The sequence below is a fragment of the Mustela putorius genome, unplaced genomic scaffold, assembly GCF_011764305.1.
Source record: "Mustela putorius furo isolate JIRA1106 unplaced genomic scaffold, ASM1176430v1.1 tig00000083_pilon_pilon_pilon, whole genome shotgun sequence".
In the NCBI taxonomy this organism is placed as follows: domain Eukaryota; kingdom Metazoa; phylum Chordata; class Mammalia; order Carnivora; family Mustelidae; genus Mustela; species Mustela putorius.
The window spans coordinates 7760748-7778788 of record NW_025421273.1 but is presented as its reverse complement, the minus strand read 5'-3'; the positions used below and the strand labels follow the sequence as shown (position 1 = coordinate 7778788).

Here is an 18041-nt window from a genome sequence, read left to right as displayed (position 1 = left end):
CCGTCTTTTCATTAGCGTCAGGGCTGTGTCTGTCCCAGACATCTTGCCAACAGGAACGGCAATGGGGTGATTCACTGTCTGGCCAAGAGGACCTCTTGGCATGTCTCTGCCTTCCGTGTGGTGTTGGAAACAGGCAAATCCAAACAACAACCGCAGAGCTCACAAAGAACGCTTCCCAACTAACCTCAGTTAGTCTTTGCTCCTTCCCCCGATGTCCTAGTCATAGTCACACTAGGGCTGCAATCCCTGACCTTTCACCGAGTCCTCTCTGCCAGGCAGAATGCCCTGCGCTGACATTTCCATTCGTCTGGGAGATTGGGAGGAGGGATGGGGGAGGGAGAGGGTCCTGAAACTGGGCTGTGACTTCTAGCCCAGTAATCTTGACATCCTGGGAACGTCAAGCCTGACTCTCAGCTACAATGGCCCCATTCCTTCCACCTTCATGCAGCTCCTGGCTGTCCTCGGTCAAGAGACCTGGGTTCCAGTCCTGCTTCTCCTTCGGAATAATAGCTGCATCCAGGGTGAGTCATGGAATCTGGAACTCAAGATCTCAGAGTGTGAAGGGACCTTTCACATCTTTCAGTAAAACCTTTTCGTTCAATGCCTTGGTCCCCTAGGACAGCCTGCAAAATGGTCATGCAAACTCTACTAATAAAATGTAGCGGTAGTGAACATATATTATGCCTTGTCTAGATGCCACTCATAGTTATTGTGCCAAAATCTTACTAGCATTAATTATATCCTCACAATACCACTGTAAGTGTAATAATGATGACCATCCCCGTTTTACACACAGGAAAACACATGTAAAGAGAGAATAAGTTACCTGAGGTTACATCGATAGCAAATGGCACATTCAAATCCAGGTCCTTCTGACAATCAGGACAATAAGTTTGTTGCTCCTAAATGATATTACACCAAACTGCTTAAAACCCAATGCCTCAAGGGATGAGAACTCTTACCTAAAGTAGCAGCACCTTCTATCTCTGATCACACTGACTCGTAGAGTATTTTTTACACTTACCTGAAATCCGTTCACCTGTACTTTCCATGCCTCAGTATTAATGCTCTTCCTTAATTGTGTACAGAACAAATCTCACCATCCCACTGCATCTGCCTTCCAGTGTCTGAGGACGGGAATGTTCTTGAAGTCACCTCTTCCTCTTCATTCTCTGGTCCCTCCACTGGGCCTCAGTCCCTATAAATCAATTTTTCTAAATTTCATATATCACCTTCCATACGTCTTCCACCAGCTTCTCCTGAAGATGAAATGGAAAAAGGTGATTTTAGGGGTGCCTGGTGGGCTCGGTTGGTTAAGCGTCTGCCTTCGGCTCAGGTCGTGATTCTAGATTGATCCATTTCGGGCTCCCTGCTCAGAGGGTGTCTGCTTCTCCCTCTCCCTCTGGTACTCCTCCCTCTCCTGCTCTCTCTCCTACTCTCTCTCTCTCTCTCTCTCAAATAAATAAAATATTAAAAAAAAGAAAGTGATTTTTAAAATTAGAAGTATTGCAATGTTTATTCTTTCCTTTGTAAATTCCCCTCATAATGTATAGAAACCAAGTTAAAGGGTATATATTTCATGTGGCTTTCTGATAACTTTTCCTATGACCTATTAAGAATATATATGAGTATACCTAGCCAATCTACACCTTCAAAGCATAAGAAAATATCGTGTCATAAATATGTTGGGAAGTTGGTTTGGGTATCACAGAGTGACAGAAGGTTTGAGGGTCAGACAAGCCCTAAGTGCACCACTGAGTGGTTACATGATTGAGAAGCTTCTTAACCGCTCTGCGCCTCTGAGTTTCCTCGCCCGTGAGGTGAGATAACACAGTACTTTTTCCAAAGGGCTATCATGCAAGGACTTATGCGGGTTAAATCTTGTAAAGTGCTTAGAGAGGCTCCGTACATACTGGGTAAGTGAATGAAGTGGTACATCTTTCAGAGGCTTAAGACCATTATGTACACCTGGTGCCAAACAGAGAGTGATCCATTAATAAGAATAACCTAATGACGCAGGAAGACGCGTCGTAAAAGTGAAGAATTGGAGTTCAGAGAAGTACTTTGTCCCCACTTGCTCAGCTAGTGAACATCTTGGATAGAACTGGAGTGTGGGCCTCTTTCTCTTAGTTACTAGGCTGTGCCACCTTGGAATGACAATGGAGTGTTTTCTTCCTTAACGCGCAGCTTGATGGTCTCTGTCTTTGGGCTGGGCTGGACCAAGAAAACCCACTGGGGTCCTCTCCCCACCCAATTCCTAAGGGCAGTCTCCCTCATTTGCATATTTATGCATACACATGTAGACACCAATGGATCACTATTATGCACAATTCTTCAGACAAACCCAGATAGACACATCTGGATCCCAACTGACACAGGTGCTCCTGGTAATTTGCTATTATAAATATAAAGCTGTAATGGGCATCAACCTATATAAGACTTTTTTTTCACATTTTGGCTAACCATTTTAGGGCAGATATCCAGAAGTAGAATTACTAGATCAAAGGATATGGACGTTATCTTTGCTCGGTGGATACTGCTAAACTGTTTTCCAAAAGAATTACACAAATTTATAATGCCATCATTAATACAGTACTGCTATTATAATCATATTTTTCACATTCACAATTTGTAATTAAAACAGTCATTCACGTATATTTATAAAGTAACTTTATGATATGAAAAGGTAAATATAGGAATTGGGAGGGAGACAAACCATAAGTGACTCTTTTTTTTTTTAAAGAGAGAGCATGGAATTTTTATTTTTTTTATAGATTTTATTTGTTTATTTGACACAGACAGCGAGATCACAAGTAGGCAGAGAGGCAGGCAGAGAGAGAGAGGGGGAAGCAGGCTCCCTGCCTGATGTGGGGCTCGATCCCAGGACCCTGGGATGATGACCTGAGCTGAAGGCAGAGGCTTAACCCACTGAGCCACCCAGGCACCCCCCATAAGTGACTCTTAATCTCACAAAACAAACTGAGGGTTGCTGGGGGGAGGGAGGTTAGGAGAAGGGGGTGGGATTATGGACATTGGGGAGGGTATATGCTTTGGTGAGTGCTGTGAAGTATGTAAACCTGGTGATTCACAGACCTGTACCCCTGGGGATAAAAATATATGTTTATAAAAAATTAAAAATTAAAAATTAAAAAAAAAGAAAAGGTATATATAAATGTTATTATAATTATAATTTTGGTAGAGATAAGGTATTAATTTATTTGGTAAAGAAGGTACATTACTTTATTAATGATGTAAAATATATCCCCTCTATTTGTATAATTTGTATTTCTTCTTTTATAAATTATCCCTTCTATCATTTGCACAGTTACCTATACAACTACAACACGGTATTTCCTACTGGTGGTGAATGAGCGAATTATGGGAAGTTGTAGAACATTATTCAAATGCACAGCGTTACCCTGTTTTATTTAATATGGAGACATTTTGTTCAGTGATTCCTGACCACAGTTCGCACGAGTTCAGTTGTAAATGTCACTCTACATTTTCAGAGAGGAAACAGGTGTTTAGTACATGAGGAACCTTCCGCCACTCCTTAGCTACTTCATAAAAGGGCTGTTACCCTTGTTCACACTGACTTATCCTTCACGTCTTCTTTGGGCCAGAAGAGCAGTCTGATCCTTTGGGGACGCCACCCTCTACCCTACTGTTCTCTCCAACCTGAAGCAAACTTTCTCCTACTTCCCCGGGCCTCTCAGAAAGGGCGAGGTAGCCTGCTCCTTGGAATCCAGAACCATTTTCCTCTTGCAACCCTCCCTTGAGGGTCTCCTCATATGAGGCCTTTGATTTCTGCTGCTTCTTTGACCCTTTGTATTGGCAGCGTGTCTGGCACATCTCAGGTGCTCGGTCACCATTGAACTAAACTGACACTGTCTTCTGTGGAGTTCTCTGACCATGTCTATTAATATCCCAGAGGCTCAAGCTGTCTTTCTTCCTATGGTCTCAAATAAGTCAGTTTCTTTATCCCACCACAGGTCCCCTCTTTCCACCTGCTCTTACTGGTTCTCACCTTTCCTATTTCTAATGGATCTTTTCCTCGTATTTTCTTCCCTTCTAATGACTTTCATTTCACCCCCTGGTCTGGTTTATCATATCCTGCCTTGGAAACATGGAAACATCTGCCTCATGGAGCAAAACAACTTTTCTTTTACCCTGTTTCTCCTTCAAAAATGTACTGTATAGTACAAACCCAAAATTTTTAGTCCAAATCTAAAAATTCTATACCAGTCCACTGCCTCCAACTCTTCATCAGACAGGTAAGTAGGTAGTGTTAGAGGAAAGAGCAAAGAGACAGTGCATGCCCCCTCCATTTTACTTCTCAAAAAAGTAAAGGTTGTGTTCCCTCTTCAAACAGCTACCATTCCATTTTATCTCAGATATAATTGCACGAGTCAAAAATTTGAGTCGTGCTCAAGTGGATGATTCTTCTGTCCTACTGGCATGGATAGAGGTGACTCAGTGATATCTAGCAGTTGGGTGGGTTTATCTGCAGAATCCAAGACAGCTGCATTCTTATGTCTGGCACCTAGAAGGGCCTCCATGGGGCCTCTCCAGTGTGTGAGAGACTCGGAGGAGCTGTATTTCTTACATGGTGGCCCAGGGCTCCAAGTGTTCCAAGGGACTAAGAAGCTGAAAGGGCTTTTATGATCCAGCCTCAGAACCACAGAGAATCAGTTCCATCTCATTCTGTTGGTCCAAGCATTCACAAGCCTGCCCAGATACAAAAGGGAAGAGCCATGGACCCTCACGCTTTGGTGGGAGAAATTGGTGATTATACTTTAAAACTACTACAGATGGAACATCGTGAACAATTTCGGTTAGGGTTGGGGACTAACCAGTTGATAGCAGCTGTTCACTAGAATTAGCTGGGGAAAATGCCCTCACTCCTTTTACATTTAGTCTCCCCATATCAAACATTTGCAATCTCTGCTTAGCCATCAGACTCAACCTAATGACTCCACTCCTGTGCACTCCCTAAGATGACCAATAGCCTTAGAGCCAAAGCCTACAGGCTTTTCTTCATTTTTGTCTTCCTTTGACATTTCTAAACTTCATGCTAGTCAAGACCCCACCCTTCCTTAAATTGTTTTCTCAAATACCATGGTTCCATGACTCAATACACTATAATTTTACCTTTGAAGGCCATTCTTCCCAGACCAGAACTCTGGGTATCCCTATTATCCCTACATTTTGACCCATGACCTAGTCCTGCTGTTCTCAGTCCTGTTTAAAGTGTACCCTCTTTCATCACATCCATCTTACTTATTCCCAAATGCCTCCCAGCCCTGATTTCTTGCTCCTTTATCATGTTATATAACATTTCCTATGGTAACTATTTACCTATAATCAATACCCTTCTCTTCCAAGAATTCCAAGACTCTAAAGTCCGATCTCAACTTTTTGCCCCTAAAGTCACCTCTTCTTACACTCTCATGACAATCAGCTGTCACCATCCCTGAAGCTACTACCCCTGTTCTTAAACTGAGAGTCATCTCTGAAAAATTTTTGACTTTCTACCCAATCATTCATAAAGATGTACTGTCTACCGTATTAAATACATTTATGTGAGAACACTTTATGGTCTGTAAAGTACTGTACATGCATAAGGTGATGATAACATGAATTCACATTTGGAGCAGATGTTCATGGTCAACCCTCAAGCTGGCCTCAGTGGACTTCTAAGGTCTCATCTTTTACCAACTTCTTATCCTCTCTCCTTCCCCATCATCCAGTGTCTCAGGCAGGCCAACAGATCACATTCCCATATATTCGCCCTGCTTTCCCCACGTCTCTGCCTGTATACATACCACTTACTTGCCTCAATTGCTCTTTATTTCAACAGGTGTTTGCAGAGGAGAAAGAAAACCCACTGTCGTCTTCTCCTCTCTGTTTCTCCAGAGCCCATCCTACCTTTACAGTTGACTTCCTCGACATACCTCCAGCATCCCCTAGAAATGGCTGCACAGTACCTACAACCTGTTCTCACAGAGTATTTGGAAATTATTCTCTAGGGGGGTTGAGCCTCATTTTCCCTGCTCTTCAACCAAAAGAATAAATAAATGCTCACAATAAATCTTTGCACAAGGACAGAAGTAGGAAAAGCTCCTCCTTCCACAACAAACACACTTGGCAATATTTAATTTATCAATATAGGTAAGTTAGCAGTAGATTTCACACCTGGGGATGTCTGTGGATACACATTTTACCCAGAAGGAAGCAAAAAGTGGGAGTAAAGATGACTTCCCACTGAAGGGAAGCCTAAGAGCTACATCTGCTGCGAAGGAACCTGCCAATGTCTTTTCCAACACACTCTCCTAAGAAAAGGGAGGGGAAGGGAAGGGAAGAATAGGGAAAAGAAGAGAAGGGAAGGGAAGGAAAAAAAGAAAAGGAGCAAGTTATAGCTCACATTTTAGAGCAATTTACTATTTGCTTTCTAGTATGTCAATGATCTCATTCGATTTCCTCTTACAAAAAGTGTTCAAACGAAACGCTTTATGTCTTTTAAAAGTTCTGAGTGTTCTTGGTTTCTGCCTGGGAATTCTCCGGGTCTGGATTTGGTGGTTGGAAAGCAGAAAGTTAATAGGAGAGAAAAGGAAGCTGAGAAGATGCCTGCAAGGTTCCAGGGGAGTCAGAGGAATAAAAGGGGCGCACCATTCTCGCTTGGGAGAGCTCCAGCTCGGCAGGACCTTTTACCAGGATCCCCAGAGACCGCTCTTGTCAGGCTGCCCCAGCCAAGGGCACGCGGCCAGGCTCGGGGTGGCGGTGGGCGGCTGCTGCGGTGCGCCCTCCCTCGGACACGCCGGGCGCAGACGGTCAAGTGCGCCGCGAAGGCTCTCGCGCTGGGAGCGGCTCCCCAGGCGCGCGGCAAGGTTGCACGTGGGAGGGACCTGGCACGCCCCGGACAGCTCCCAGGCCCGGGTCCGCGGAGACCCGACGAGCCGCAGCCAGGGAGCGGCCAGCTATATAAGCCACCCGGCGCGGGCAGGGCGCACGGGCGCAGCCAGCCTGCGCGTCCTGGGTCCTCCTGGCACTAGGGCGCGAAAGCGGGAGGCGCGGCCCGGCTCAGCTCTAGTGTAGCCGCTGCCCGCGCACCCCCTCCCCCGAAGTCAAGTCAGAAGCCGGTTTGCTGTCCGGGAAATTCCACCTTGTGGCGGCCCGAGTCCATCAGTCCTTGCGCCCGCTCGTCGCTCCGCAATTTGAGCGAAGATGGTGGGCCCCACAGCCTTGGACGTGCCCCCGACGATGACGGTCAAGATCTTCTCCGCTGGCGTGGCTGCCTGTGTGGCGGATGCCATCACGTTCCCGCTGGACACCGTCAAAGTCCGGCTCCAGGTAGCGAGTGAGATGAGTCTGGGGAGGTGTCTCAGGGCAGAGGGGGGACACCTATTCTGTGCGCCCTTTTGGGAATGGCTTTGGTTTAACCACTCCGCAGGTGGGGCCGGTGGCCGCCTTGAAAGTGTGGGCTTGTCACGGAACTGGATGCGTTAGGGTGGGGAACTGGAACTTACCTGAGATTAACTGAAGAACCACAAGAAACCCCAGAAGATCGGTTGACCACGACCACTGCCAGAGCCCCCAGAGTTAGAGCGCACTATGTGTTTTAAGAGCTAAGACTGTTGGCCTTTCCCAAGTCTCCATGTCAAGTTCTTTGCCTTCCTTACTTTGGTGGGGGCATCTTCCCATCGGCCGGTTGGGGGTTCTGGAGGATTTGTACAGGGAGGGTGGGAATGTTCAAAATGGGCATTATAGCTAACCTCTCTCCATATATGTGCCTAGAGAGATATAGAGATACCTAGAGGAGATGTTACTGAGAAGGGAAAGGGAACTGGGAGCAGGAAAACAGGGGGAAAAATCTTGGCTGCAGGTTTCTCCACAGAGGACAGCCTGTTGCCAGTCTTTGTTTTTTCCTCACCAGTTAGGACCTCCTCACTCAATTTTCACTTCCCTCTGACCTGTACCTTTCTCATTTCCAGATCCAAGGTGAATGCCAGACCTCCAGAGCCATCAGGTATAAAGGTGTCCTGGGAACAATCACCACTCTGGCAAAAACAGAAGGGCCAGTGAAACTCTATAGTGGGCTGCCTGCTGGTCTCCAGAGACAAATAAGCTTTGCTTCTCTTCGGATCGGCCTCTACGACACTGTCCAGGAGTTCTTCAGCGCGGGAAAAGAAAGTAAGCAATGAGCATCCCTGGGCGGGGCAGACAGCCAGAGACATGCCCTGGGCCCAGCTCTGTTCAAGCAAATGTTACATGCGGGGTAGTGGTCTTCATAACGAACTGGCAAGCAGGCATCCAATATTAGCTTGATACTCACTGTTCGTAGAAAGAAAAGGAAATGTGCAAAATCAGTTTTTCAGATGCCGATTTATACTTATAAAAATCACCTGATCGGTCATGGAAATTTGGGGCATAATTTGGATATCCACCTGGAGAAGACAGATGGGCTGGAGAGTAAGGGGTAACTCGAGGTTCCCCAAACGGTGAAGTCTCACAACAACATCTGGGGAGCGTGTTGAAAATCCAAGTGCTGAGGACTGCCCTGTTCCCTGCTCCCTGAATCTGAACTGCTCAGGTTGGGACCAGGGGATGGATGTTTTCACAAGCTTCCTGGAAATTTTTGGCAGGCACAGATTTGAAAACCTTGGTTTGAAGGGCAGAAAACCAGACCTCATGAGGAGAGCTGAGAGGACAGGGAAAGGAGTCCCTCATTGCTCTCCAAGAATTCCTGTCAGTTTAGTCAGCATTTATTTGAGGCCACACTATGAGCTGGACTCTATTCTAAGTGCCTCAGATACATCACTGCTGGAAATATACTATTATTTGTATCCTTTAATAAGAGGGGAAACTGAGGCACAGAGAAGTTTTAGAACTTGCCCAAGGTCACATAGTTGGAAAGGGGCAGAGCACCAGTTCAAACCCAGGGAGTCTGGCAGCTAACTTGTCTCTCAACCACTTCACTGCCCTGCCCCCTGCATGTGATTCTGGGAATCATTTAATCCAACAGAGTTGTGAGATACAAAGTGTTATCCCCACAGTCAGGTAGGGAAACTGAGGATCAGAAAAGTTAAGTAACATCAAGATCACCCAGCTAGCATGTATCAGAGTCACTTTCTTATGGAGTAGACAAAAATGAATATGTTAAGGGACTACATGGGCAAAGTTCATCATTTCTGCTTCAAGTAACTTTAGGATGGATGCGAGGGTGATTGGGCTGCGACATCTGTCACCCCATTGATCCGGCTGGCTAGACGGGTGTCCCTTTCCTTCCTCACTGCTCTGTGTGTGTCCCTCCCAAAGCTGCACCCTTGATCAAAGAGGATGACCTTCCCCGATAAAGGAAGACCATTCTTGAGTCAAGGATATAGGAGTAGCTGCATTCCCCTGCTAGAAACTTCCAAACAAGCTCTCAAGGTCCATTAGTAGGAGTATGTAGTATAGTCAAGATTCCGAGACTCCAGACACATCCAAATGAGGCACTGGTGGTGGCAGTCTGTTTTTCTTTTTTTTTTTTTTTTAAAAAAAAAGTCACTTTAGGATTACATAACTTTATGGAACAAGTTATAAATATTAGTCATACAAACAAGGAATGAGTCTACTCTATACAGTTTCAAAGTAAAGTCTAGATGCTTTGAGATCAATACTGCATTGTCCTGTTTGTACGTGTAACAAGAGAGGAATCACAAAAGATGTAAAGCTGCCCATTCTGGTAGTTTCCTTCACAGTTGATTGTCCTGCCCAATTGATGAGTACTTCGATACTAAATTAATAGGACCTATCTTAGCAGGATTCTCTGTTATGCCAATTCCATGCATTTTGTTAGCTTTATTGAGGTGCCATGTGCCCCAAACCGTGTTCGATGCATGGATTATAGATTTCTGTCTAGGCAAGACCTGTGAGCTTTGAGTAGATTGGTAGAGGGCTATGTACTATGACACATGCTCTTTAGAGCATTTAGAAGTAATGGCAGGATGTTGGGCACATGGAAGAGGAATATTTTACCGAGCCTCGGGGCATGTTTGGGCCAGATTTTCCTGAAGAACTGACGTCTGAATCGAATCTTGAAGGACCAATAAGCCTAATAAGGTAAAGTGGTGAGGAAAGACCTTCCAAGAGAGTGAAGGTCATGTACAGAGGCTCAGAGAGGAGTGGCAAGAGCACACAGGGCAGAGAGGGAGGACTTGTTGGCAAGGAGGGAGAGGCGAAGCCCAGGCAGGAAGGAGTCAGATCACAAGGAACCTTGCAGACCATGCTAAGAAGTTCAGATTTTGTCCTTACAGTGATGGGAAATCATTGAAAAATGTTAAGCAGGAAAGTGTCACAAACCATTTATATTTTTGAAAGATCACTTTGGCAGCAATATCTAGAGGATTTATAGAAAAAGGGCCAGAAGGGGGTAAGTTAGAAAGTAAGAAACAACTGGGTTAGGCTACAACAATGGCAATAGGGAAGGAGACTAGAGATCAGAAAGATTCAGGAAGTGTAGCTGACTGAACTTGGTAGGCAGCTGGCAGTAAGGATGAGGAAAAGCCTGCGCTGGAGATGGCCTCTGAGGTCTTGGCGAAAGGTTCCATTCATGGAGGGCAGGAACATGAAAGCTGTCTTGGGGGAAGGTAAACCTTAGGGAAGGTTGACACTTGAAGATGTATAAACAAGTAACATCCAGTCAACACATGAGCTTAGGAGAAATGTCTGAGCTAGACTCCAGAGAGTTACAGGTGGAACCATCAGTAGGGTCAAACAGAGCAGAGAGATCTAGCATGGAAGAGACTGAAACATGATGGATGTGACTAACAAAAGGAACCCATGGTTTTCCTTTGCCAAAACATCGGAGGTTGAGTAGTAGAGATGGAAACTGGCTCGTAGAGGACTGAGGAGGAACTCTAAGAAGGGCCATGGGAAGTAAAGACAGAAAATATAGCCTCTATTTCAAAGGGCTTGACAGGGAAATGAGAAGGGGACTGGTGGACAGGATGAGTGTCACAAGATAAGATTATGAATGTGGCCCCAAGTGAAGGGGATTGTAATCATCAGATCTTGCCCATTAAAAGATGGTTATCTATTGTATGCTCAGCTGCTGGACAAGCATGAGGAGAAGAGAGTACAATCATATGGTTATGAAAAAACTTATGTACTTTCTACATGCAGGACAGTATGTTATATGCTATACTGATATTATTTTAACTCACGATAACTGGTATGAGATAGATATTATCTCTATTTTACAAATTAGGAAACAGACAGATTGAGAAAGTCCTTGATGAGTACATGTTCTTGAGCCATACTTTAATGGATCCAAGACTACTTATAGTTTATTAAAGAATATCTATCTTGAGTAACGTAAGCTAATTTTTAAAATTTTCAGGTCAAAAATCACTTTCTTCACTTCTTTCTTTTTATTTTTGTTTCCTTTGTAATCTGTTGTAGCCTAATACCACCGACATCCCATATGGGAGCCGTTTGTTCACTTGGGATTTTCCTAAGACCCTGAACATTACACTGACAAGAGGAAGGCTAAGCATCATTGGTGACTGGTACCTGCTCCCAGTTGGAAAATACTGGAAAAGAGAGCTAAATATAGAAGAGAACTAAGCACGGTTTAAATAGGCATTGCATTTTCTTTGTCCTTGGAAGTCTTTATTTATTTTCTAACTCTAGTCAACTTCAAAGTTTCTAGGCCTAAAGTGATTTAGCCCATACTCAGTACATGATCACAGCATGTACAAGCATTAAGGAAATAAAAAAAAATATAGAGAGATACAGTAATAGTAACTACTAAAATTAAAAAAGACATAGAGTTGCCCTCTGGGTCTTTTTTCTTTTCTTTTCTTTATTGCTTGATAAGTATCTTTTCTCTCTGGATAGCAACACCTAGTTTAGGAAGCAAGATCTCAGCTGGTCTGACGACTGGAGGGGTGGCAGTATTCATCGGGCAACCCACAGAGGTCGTGAAGGTCAGACTTCAAGCACAGAGCCATCTGCATGGTCTCAAGCCTCGCTACACCGGGACTTACAATGCTTACAGAGTCATAGCGACAACAGAAGGCCTGATGGGCCTTTGGAAAGGTAATTGACTTCAAGGTGAATCTGATCATTATTAAAACACATATATCTTAGGGGGTGCCGTGGTGGCCCAGTCGGTTAAGCATCTGCCTTCGTCTCAGGTCATGATTGGAATAGAGTCCTGTCATTGGGCTCCCTCCTCAGCGAGGAGTCTGCTTGTCCCTCTCCCTCTCCCACTTCCCCTCCCCCCAACTTGTGTGCTCTCACTCTAGCTCTCTCTGAAATAAATAAATAAAAATAAATTAAAAAGAACACCTATATCCTGTCAGCACCTTACCGTATAATGAAGCTGTTACACATTTTCTTTTTTCTAGGAACTACTGTCAATCTGACAAGAAATGTCATCATTAATTGTACAGAGCTGGTTACATATGACCTAATGAAGGAAGGCCTTGTGAAAAACAAACTCCTGGCAGGTAAATTCCTCTTAGATACATAACCTGTGGGTCTACACATTTACAGTTTCATCCTGGAGATTCTCCAGGGATGTTGTAGTGAATCCTTTAATCATAACAGTTGAAAAAACTAAGTAATTTTGAACACTACAGAACAAAAGAAAAAACAAACCAAAACCCCAAAACACTAACTTTTAGAAGTTTGCTGCAACCAATTTTTTTTCTGCAACAAAAAGAAAGTGTAACAGTATTCTTACATCAGCATCATACTCATGTAATACTAGTATATGGGACTTTGGTTAGCATCTTATTCTTTTTTTTTTTTTAAGATTTTATTTATTTATCAGAGAGAGAGGGGGGGAGAGAGCGAGCACAGGCAGACAGAATGGTAGGCAGAGGCAGAGGGAGAAGCAGGCTCCCTGCTGAGCAAGGAGCCTGATGTGGGACTCGATCCCAGGACACTGGGATCATGACCTGAGCCGAAGGCAGCTGCTTAACCAACTGAGCCACCCAGGCGTCTCTAGCATCTTATTCTTTATATAGCATAACATCCCACACTCTATCCAGATGAGCTGGTTAGGTAAGGAGCCCATCAGTGTTTTCATCCAAAAGTAGTGCCATTGGATAGGTTCCTAAGACAGTCTAACAGGTTCTAGAGACATTGAAATTCTCCCTGGACAATGACTTTAATTCAACCAAAGAAGTATTAGGTGCCTATGTCTCGGGCATTATGTGATACCCTAAGGGCACAGAGCAGACTCACAGGATATTTTCCTAGAACACTAACAATCCCCTGTGCCACGTACTCTTTGTCATCTTTTTTGGTAAGGGTAAGTGAAAGCTTCCTTGAGATACTTTATTCATTGATGAGACATCCACATTGGTCTTCTGATATCATCGGGTTTCCAAGGATCTGATAGATAACTAAAAACTAGAAGCTTCTTCCAAAAGTCTGCTGCTGATTTGTTTCATTGATCTCTTTTAGATGACTTACCCTGCCACTGTGTGTCAGCCCTTATCGCCGGATTTTGCACAACGGTCTTGTGCTCGCCAGTGGATGTGGTAAAAACCCGATTCATTAATTCTCCACCAGGCCAGTACACAAGTGTGCCCAACTGCGCCATGACAATGTTCACCAAGGAAGGACCGCTGGCTTTTTTCAAAGGGTAGGATATGGTCTTCTCTGTCTGTAATGCTGTGTTCAGGCTATCTGTATGCTTTGGGAAGCTGTCTCTTCTAAACAGTCGACCAGCATTAGTCTATGCCATATGTTTAGTGTTTATTTTTCCTTGCCATAACTATCACCAGTTACTCTGGGCCAGAAAACTATGATATTAAAATGTTCTCAGCCTTGATCAGAGGCTCATTTAAATTCAGTGACCTCTCTCTTGGTCCCAGCCTATTGGGAATTGGACAGGATTTTGCGTGATCAGGACTAGAGAACTATAAAGTGAAGGGAAAGCATAATAGAGGGCTACACAAAAACAAGATGTGATTTTTGCTATTAAAATAATTTTTTAGAGCCGCCTGGGTGGCTCAGTGGGTTAAGCCTCTGCCTTCAGCTCAGGTCATGATCTCAGGGTCCTGCGACTGAGCCCCGCATTGGGCTCTCTGCTCGGCGGGGAGCCTGCTTCCCCCTCTCTTTCTGCCTCCCTCTCTGCCTACTTGTGATCTCTCTCTCTGTCAAATAAATAAATAAAATCTTATAAAAGAGAGAATTTCTTAAGTTTTTAAAATTTTTTAAATTTTAATTCCAGTTAATTAATTCCAGTTAGAGCTGTATTAGTTTCAGGTGTCCAATATAGCGATTCCACACTTCCATACATCCCCCAACAGATCTTGTAAATAATGCTGCTATAAACATCGGGGTATATGTATCCCTTTGATTTAGTGTTCTTGGATTCTTTGGGTAAATATCCAGTAGTGTGATTGCTGAAATTTTCACTGTTTTAATTTGATGGACTCAGATTTTTTTATTGTATTAAAGTCAAACTAGAGAAAAATCATTACCACTGACCTAGCAAAGTCATGCAGAAAATGATGTGGTTTGAATAATTATCATGCTCACCTTGAAACCAGTATTGCATAGTAGGCCACTTTTCCTGTTAAGTAGTATTACATTGACTACTACCTTCCTGAGAAAGTACAGTATGAGCTACTGTATGGATGCACTCTGTAAGGATTAAACTGGTGATAATATAGCCATTTCTATAACCCTTTAAAATTGTAAGGCAATGCCTCAAACTTTATGAAATAAGCAAAAATGTACCATACACATTATACACAAGCTTTTCAAATCACCATAATTAGCACTAATGGTATATGAATACAAATGAGTTATATTATAAAATTAATTCAGAATGGATATCTCAGTTATTGACCATTAACCATTTAACAATACTTTCATTTTTTCAAACTTGAAAGCTTTTGGGGATATATGCTGTAGCAAGGATGAACCCTGAAAACATTATGCTGACACAGGACATATATTGTATGATTTCACTTATGTGAGGTATCTAGAGTAGTCAGATTCATACAGACAGAGGTGGAATGGTGATTACCAGAGGCTGAGGGGAGGTGGGGGGGTAGGGCATTATTATTTTTTTTGTTTTTTAGGTTTTATTCATTTATTAGAGAGAGCATGGGAGCATGAGTGGGGCTGGGGGAGGGGCAGAGGGAGAGGGAGAATTGGGCTCCCCTACTGAGTAGGGAGCCTGACACGGGGCTTAATCCCAGGACCCTGAGATCATGACCTGAGCTGAAGACAGATGCTTAACTGACTGAGCCACCCAGGTGCCTGGGAATTATTGTTTAATAGGTACAGTTTCAGTTAGAGATGATCAGAAGGTTCTGGAGAGGGGTAGTGGTGACGGTTGCTCCCAATGTGAATGCACTTAATGCTACTGAATTATACACTTAAAATGGTTAAAATGGTAAACTAATGAACAATGTACCACAATTAAAACACACACACACACAAATCCAGGAGTCAGGAGAAATGTATTGAGACCTTAAGGTAACCAAAACCTTTGGGGCATGATTTTTATAGGCCAGATCTCTTTTAAAAAATCTATCCAAAACAGAGTTAACTGATGACGTCTTTTTCTCTCTGAATGTCTTATTGCTGCAAACAGGCATTCAAAATCAATCATTTGGTCTGCATGGTTTGACAGCATAACAAAAAAAAAAACAACACAAAAAAACCAGAAAACAAACCACCCAAACCTCCCCCCCACCTCCCAAAAAGAAGAAAAGTACCTTGATGGTCCTTGACGTCCTTAATGGTCTAAGGCCAAGAATTGCCAAGATTGGGACAGCACTAATTTCTTCACTTTAGAAAATGGTCCACTTACTCATTGATTTTTCTTAGCTTTCTTCTCTTCCTCTTTCAACAGATTCCTACCTCCCATTCAGAAAGCAGAGCAAAAGATAGCAAGAATTTCCTTGCTCCTCAAAAAAAGAGAGTTACGGAAAATGCCCCTTCAGAAAGGACACAAGATTTGGTGTGGTGGGAAGAAAAGCCGTTTATGTATTTGGATAGATGTGATCATTCGGGGTTTCGTGGTTCTGAAGCAGTATTAGACAGCTACATAAAACATTATCTTAGGCATCGCTGGAAAGGGGAGGAATTGGTCATTTTAAATGTCTTTATTTGAGGAGAGTGGTGCAATTGATGAAGTTCCAGAACCTAGGTGGGTGGAGAGGGGGTGCAAGGTGCCAGCCCCTGCTCCATTCTCAGCCAGCCTCCTGCTCCCTCATCACAATGAGAAGCAGAAACTGTGTGATAATAGCTTTAAGAATTCCAACAAACTCAAGAGAATGATGACATGCCCTCTTCTAGATTTGTACCTTCCTTCTTGCGATTCGGATCCTGGAACGTCATCATGTTTGTGTGCTTCGAACAGCTGAAGCGAGAACTGACAAAGTCAAGGCGGACCGTGGACTGTGCCACATAACCACCTTCAGGAAAAGGCGGTAACACACCAGGGGGAACCTTTGTTGACCGGATAACTAAAATCAAAAACGAAAACAAAACACCTATTTCCCCTTATTTCACCCTAAAAAGATAAAGGAGTTCTGATAAAGAGTTTTGGACTTTTCAAAGAAAAATGGGTGTTTATTTCCTGTGACTTTTATTCTCAGTGTCTCAGGAAGGAGAAAGCAAAATTCTCAGCATGCACCTTGGCTCATGCAAGGTGCAAATAAGTGACTTCATTTGATTGGCTGTTTTGAGAGGGTGGGAGCCTTACGATTGAATATGAAGAAATTTAACGTTTTCATTATAATTCAAGTTCACAAGAAAGGAAAACGGCTGCATTTTATGTTTATAAATACTTAATGATGAACAGTTCTCAAGAAAATGCTGTTTCCTTTTATTAACCCAGTTGTCAGTTAATATATTCAGTAAAGTATTCCCAGTACCTTTGAATGTTTGCCATTCGGGGTCTATCTCTGAATGTAAAATTTGCGGTGCACTTCTAGCAAGTGAAGGTCTTTGGAATCAACAAGCATAAACTTACTTCGAATGTAATTGGCACAGATTTCTAATTTTGGGAGTCTGTGTTTTATGGCATTTATAACAACCTCTAATCTAAGACACTATAATCTTTTGGGCATATTGTTATTACAATCATGATATCTGTGTCAGAAGTGCAGAATTTTTGAGGCAGAAGGTACCTTGGGTGAGACAGAAGAATAGTCTGGGATTCCTAGTGAGATAAAAACAAATCTTCATGGCATCTTTCCAGCCAAGCTAAATTCATCATTAGCACCTGTAGGAACCTTTTTCTTATGCCCACAAACTGAGTGCAGAAGAAATAGGGAAAGAATAAACAGATTAGAAAAGAAGTGTAAGAGGGGCGCCTGGGTGGCTCAGTGGGTTAGAGCCTCTGCCTTCGGCTCAGGTCATGATCCCAGGGTTCTGGGATCGAGCCCCGCATTGGTCTCTCTGCTTCTCAGGGAGCCTGCTTCCTCCTCTTTCTCTGCCTGACTCTCTGTCTGCTTGTGATCTCTGTCTGTCGAATAAATAAAATCTTTAAAAAAAAAAAAAAAAAAGGAAAAGAAAAGAAGTGTAAGACAAAACCCAGGCTTGTTTTGAGCCAAAACCGAAGAATGGAGGAAGGTGTCATTCTATTTGTTTTCATCAGCTCCGCATTCTGTCTACTGTTGTGTTTTTCCCCCTTGACTTATGAGGTTTCCCTGGTGCTTATTTCCCCTGCTGTTAACTGTAAAATGGTCTTGTAGCAGAGGTCTGCAGTATCCCTCACCTCTTTGAGCTCACCACTCTAGCACATGCGCGCCTCACTTCCTGTTGTCCTTTCCGCATGTCTAGGGTCTTCCTGCCAGCAGAGCCATCCCTGTGCGCCTGCGCATGGCACGCTCGAAGAACGGGAAAGAACACACCCCCTGGGAGCCGCCCTTGCCCAGTAACTGATGGGGGTTTGTGTATAAATACTTTAGTCCCCTCGCCCTCACCCAAGGACTCAAAACCCAGTTACATAGTGTTATTTTGCTTAATACAAAACCCTTTATGGGATGACTTCAGTCCCCTCACTCCTTTACCAGTGT

General features: G+C 43.6%; 1 protein-coding gene across 1 annotated transcript; it reads left to right on the top strand.

Annotated features, from left to right (window-relative positions):
* The first annotated feature begins 6863 nt into the window (after window positions 1-6863).
* UCP1 (uncoupling protein 1) lies at window positions 6864-17364 on the top strand. Its single transcript, XM_004768463.3, has 6 exons — window positions 6864-7350; window positions 7992-8190; window positions 11881-12081; window positions 12393-12494; window positions 13459-13639; window positions 16315-17364. The coding sequence occupies exons 1-6, from the start codon at window positions 7225-7227 to the stop codon at window positions 16427-16429; spliced, it is 924 nt and encodes a 307-aa protein (XP_004768520.1). The 5' UTR covers window positions 6864-7224; the 3' UTR covers window positions 16430-17364.
* Window positions 17365-18041: the final 677 nt, after the last annotated feature.